Below are 5,432 nucleotides of genomic sequence, written 5' to 3'. Positions count from 1 at the left end.
TTCAACCTTTTGTGGAAGAAAGGATCTGGTGAAGAGTAAGACTAACTCTATTCCTGGAACTATCTGATGTTGAGATAAGGATGGCATAAAGTGTTGATAATATCAAATGAAATAAAAGCAGTATTAAAATGCGATTTTGCATTCTACCACGAGTCTGAAGAAAGAAGAAAATGGAACAAAAATCACTAATGAGAAGCCAATTCCTAACTCTGATACACACAATCACCAATAGTAGCAGGGAGAATGGCCATTTCTAATGACACCCAGGTCAATCCTTCTTCATTCCTGCTCCAGGGCATCCCAGGACTGGAAGATGTGCACATCTGGATTGGATTTCCTTTCTTCTTTGTGTATCTTGTTGCACTTCTGGGAAACGCTGTTATCTTGTTTGTGATCCAGACTGAGCGGAGTCTCCATGAGCCTATGTACTACTTTCTGGCCATGTTGGATTTCATTGACCTGGGCTTATCCACAGCCACCATCCCCAAAATGTTGAGCATCTTCTGGTTCAGCCTCAAGGAAATATCTTTTGGAGGCTGCCTTTCTCAGATGTTCTTTATCCATTTCTTCACTGCCATGGAGAGCATTGTGTTGGTGGCCATGGCCTTTGACCGCTACATTGCCATTTGCAAACCCCTTCGATACACCATGATCCTCACCAGCAAAATCATCAGCCTCATTGCAGGCATTGCTACTCTACGGAGCCTGTGTATGGTGGCTCCACTGGTGTTTCTTCTCCTAAGATTGCCTTTCTGTGAGCACCATATCATCCCTCATACTTATTGTGAGCACATGGGCATTGCCCGTCTGGCCTGTGCCAGCATCAAAGTCAACATAATATTTGGCCTTGGGGATGTATTTATTTTATCATTAGATGTAATTTTTATTATGCTTTCGTATGTGAGGATCCTCTATGCAGTCTTCTGCTTGCCCTCCTGGGAGGCCCGGCTCAAAGCTCTCAATACCTGTGGCTCCCACATTGGTGTTATTTTAGCCTTTTTTACACCAGCATTTTTCTCTTTCTTGACACATCGTTTTGGCCACAATATCCCTCAATATATCCACATCCTCTTAGCCAATCTATATGTAGTTATTCCACCAGCCCTCAATCCTGTAATCTATGGGGTCAGGACAAAGCAGATTCGAAAGCAAGTATTGAGGATCTTTTTCTTAAAAGATGGTTAACCACCAGTAGTCTTAAAATGTCTAATAATTAATATTTCCTCCATATGTTCATGGTAAAAAGTGTATCACCTAAAAAGTTAGAATGTAGGTAGCAAGGGTGAATATGAACAATAATGACATTCCCTTCTCCACAACTTTTTGAGTTTAAGCATAGTAATGTGTTTATTGATGGTAATAATATAATCTGTAAAGATTGTGTCTTTTATAAAGTGCTTACACTTATATGGCTTGGTCACCCAAGGTAACCCTACAAAGGAGTTATTCTTTAGTTTTTGGATTAATAGCTTAATACTTAAGACTGTAAAATGTTTCATCTGAGGATCCAACTGTTAGTGGGGAGTAGTTAATTAAGCCATACAATTTTAAAATTTTTGCAGTTTCTGAGTCACCAAAGGGACTAGGAAAGCAATGGAATAAAATTTGTTCAGTCATTATAGGTAATTTTGGTGACAGGATTCTCAAAATATCAATGACATCAATTAATTCATTGGCACTTACTATTTTAAATAATTTACTGAAAGTGACATACTTGTTTGTTATGTGAGCTCTATGATAAGGTAACTGTTAAAATTTCCATTTTCATATGAGTGAACTGTAGTTCAGAAAATTCTGCAGTAACAGATTATAATTGGTAGTTTGGATCCAGATACCTAGAATAACAAAAGCAGACATTCTCTTTTTTTGCAGAAATTATTTTATGTTTTAATAAATAGCATATAAAAGATTTAGTTATGAGAGGGGACTCAAGATGGCGCTGTGAGAACAACCCAGGATTGGAGCCCGCGTTGAATTCGCAAACGGTGAGTCAGTGCTGCATTTCCAGACTGATCTTTGTTGCCCACAGAACGGGGAAACTCCCAAGTATAAAAAGACACGGGACGCCAGGCAGTAGGTCTGCCTGGCGAAGCCGGCAGCCGGGGCGGCGGCGGCCGGCCCTACCCAGCAATCCCCACATGGCGCGCTTGTCCGGGTGCCTTGTTGAACCGGCAACCTGAGACTTGAGAGGGCTGGACTTGAGACTGAATGAGACTTGCACAGTATCCCAGCCCAGGGGATTGCAGGGACAGATGTTTGGGATACCCAGTGGGACGAACAAAACCGCGATTTCAAACTATCCCGGGCAGACGGTCCGAGATGCTCTGTGGGGGAGGGGCGTCCACCACTACGGAGGCAACCTGCCCCAACTGATATACACGCCCACTGCTGAGGCAGCCAGCCGTTGCCAAGGCAACCCGCCCCAACTGAGATACACGCCCACTGCTGACGCAGCCTGCCGTTGCTGAGGCAACACGCTACAACAAAGAGACTCCACCGCAGGGCGTGGCAAAGACCACAGCAGAGCCGGCAGGAACAGCGCGAATCACACAACAGCAGGGCGGAGCCTCGACAGCCAAACAGTGGCTAGTCTGCCTTTGAGCTGGGCAGGACACCTGATCAGACATCCAAAAATAAAGCCCAAACCCCTCAACACAGAGCATTTGAGAAAAAAAAAAGGGTTGTTTAATGAGCTGTGTTGCAGCAGAATCAAACATAGCAGCCTAACAGCCCTGAATGAACAACAGAGTGCACAGCTCAGCAATTAAACCCCTATAAAGTACAAACTGTCTCCTCAAGCAGCTCCCTGGCCCCTCTATATCCAAAAGACTGTCATTAGGCAGGCATCATCCTGGGACAAAGAGAGCAGAAAAAGAAACTGGTAGCATCTCTCGCTGTGCCACGGCTACTAGAGGTGCACCCCAGACAAGCAGGGTCTGGAGTGGACCTCAACAGTCGTACAGCGAAGGGGCTAGACTGGTAGAAGGAAAACCAAGCAACAGAAATACTTCATCATCAACATTCTGGGTGTCCACTCAGAGACCCAAACGAAAAGTCAGCAACTACGCAGACGACCAGTGGACAAATCCACAAAGATGGGAAGAAACCAGCGCAAAAAGGAGGAAAACACCCGAAACCAGAACACATCGCCTCCTAGAAAGGACCAAAACTCCTCACCAGCAAGGGAACAAAGCTGGACGGAGAATGACTGTGACGAAATGACGGAATTAGACTTCAGAAGATGGATAACGAGAAACTTTTGTGAGCTAAAAGATCATGTATTAAATCAATGCAAAGAAACTAAGAACCTTGAAAAAAGATTTGAAAAAAGATTTGAGGAAATGATAACAAGAATGGATACCTTAGAGAGGAATATGAATGAATTAAAGGAGCTGAAAAACACAATACGAGAACTTCGTGAAGCAAACGCAAGTTTCAATAGCCGAATTGACCAAGCAGAAGAAAGAATATCTGAAGTCGAAGACCAACTCAATGGAATAAAACGAGAAACCAAGATCAAAGAAAAAAGCGCAAAAAGGAATGAACAAAGTCTCCAAGAAATGTGGGACTATGTGAAAAGACCTAACCTACGTTTGAGAGGTGTACCAGAAGGGGAGGAAGAGAATGAATCCCAGCAGGAAAATACTCTTCAGGACATCATCCAGGAAAATTTCCCCCGCCTAGCAAGACAAGCCAACACTCAATTGCAGAAAATACAGAGAACATCACAAAGATATTCCACAAGAAGAGCAACCCCAAGGCACATAATCGTCAGATTCAACAGGGTTGAAATAAAGGAGAGAATACTAAGGGCAGCCAGAGAGAAAGGTCGGGTTACCCACAAAGGGAAGCCCATCAGACTCACAGCAGATCTCTCGGCAGAAACACTACAAGCCAGAAGAGAGTGGGGGCCAATATTCAACATTCTTAAAGAAAAGAACGTTCAACCCAGAATTTCATATCCAGCCAAACTGAGCTTCAGAAGTGAAGGAAGAATAAAATCCTTTGCGAACAAGCAAGTACTCAGAGATTTTGTCACCACCAGGCCTGCTTTACAAGAGCTCCAAAAAGAGGCACTACACATAGAAAGGATCAATCAGTACCAGCCATTCCAAAATCACACTGAATGCTAAAGAGCTTCAACATAATGAAGAATCTACAACAACTAACAGGCAAAACAGCCACTTAGAATCAAAATGGCAGTATCAAATTCACACATAACAATATTAACCCTAAATGTAAATGGACTAAATGCACCAATCAAAAGACACAGACTGGCAAATTGGATAAAAAGCAAAAACCCATCAGTGTGCTGTATCCAGGAAACCCATCTCACATGCAAGGATACACAAAGGCTCAAAATAAAGGGATGGAGGAAGATTTACCAAGCTAATGGAAAGCAAAAAAAAGCAGGAGTTGCAATTCTCATCTCTGATAAAATAGACTTTAAAGCAACAAAGATCAAAAGAGACAAAGAAGGCCATTACATAATGGTAAAAGGATCGATACAACAAGAAGAGCTAACGATCCTAAACATATATGGACCCAACACAGGAGCACCCAGATACATAAGACAAGTTCTTAATGACTTACAGAAGGACTTAGACTCCCACACAATAATAGTGGGAGACTTTAACACTCCACTGTCAATACTAGACAGATCAACCAGACAGAAAATCAACAAGGATACCCAGGGCTTGAACTCAGACCTGGAGCAAGCAAACCTGGTGGACATTTACAGAACTCTCCACCCCAAATCCACAGAATAAACATACTTCTCAGCACCACATCACACCTACTCTAAAATTGACCACATAATTGGAAGTAAAGCACTGCTCAACAAATGCAAAACAACTGAAATCATAACAAACAGTCTCTCAGACCATAGTGCAATCAAGTTAGAACTCAGAATTCAGAAACCGACCCAGAACCGCACAGCTTCATGGAAACTGAACAACTGGCTCTTGAATGTTGACTGGGTAAACAACGAAATGAAGGCAGAAATAAAGAAGTTCTTTGAAACCAATGAGAATGAAGACACAACGTGCCAGAACCTCTGGGACACATTTAAAGCAGTCTCTAGAGGAAAGTATATAGCAATAAGTGCCCATATGAGGAGAATGGAGAGATCCAAAATTGACACCCTATCGTCAAAATTGAAAGAGCTAGAGGAGCAAGATCAAAAAAACTCAAAACCCAGCAGAAGACAAGAAATTACTAAGATCAGAGCTGAGCTGAAGGAGATTGAGACACGAAAAACCCTTCAAAAAATCAATAAATCCAAGAGCTGGTTTTTTGAAAAGATCAACAAAATAGAGAGACCACTAGCCAGATTGATTAAAAATAAAAGAGAGAACAACCAAATAGATGCAATAAAAAATGATAAAGGGGAAATCACCACAGATTCCACAGAAATTCAGACCATCATCAGA

General features: G+C 42.3%; 1 protein-coding gene across 1 annotated transcript; it reads left to right on the top strand.

Annotated features, from left to right (window-relative positions):
- Positions 1-237: 237 nt before the first annotated feature.
- Positions 238-1,185, top strand: LOC100402240 (olfactory receptor 52E8-like). The gene has a single exon (XM_008990832.5). It carries the CDS (start codon positions 244-246, stop codon positions 1,183-1,185), a length of 942 nt encoding a protein of 313 aa, XP_008989080.3. The 5' UTR covers positions 238-243.
- Positions 1,186-5,432: the final 4,247 nt, after the last annotated feature.

Source organism: Callithrix jacchus, chromosome 10, assembly GCF_049354715.1.
Source record: "Callithrix jacchus isolate 240 chromosome 10, calJac240_pri, whole genome shotgun sequence".
Taxonomy (NCBI): domain Eukaryota; kingdom Metazoa; phylum Chordata; class Mammalia; order Primates; family Cebidae; genus Callithrix; species Callithrix jacchus.
The sequence above is the reverse complement of the archived record's forward strand: the minus strand, read 5'-3'. Positions and strand labels throughout refer to the sequence as shown.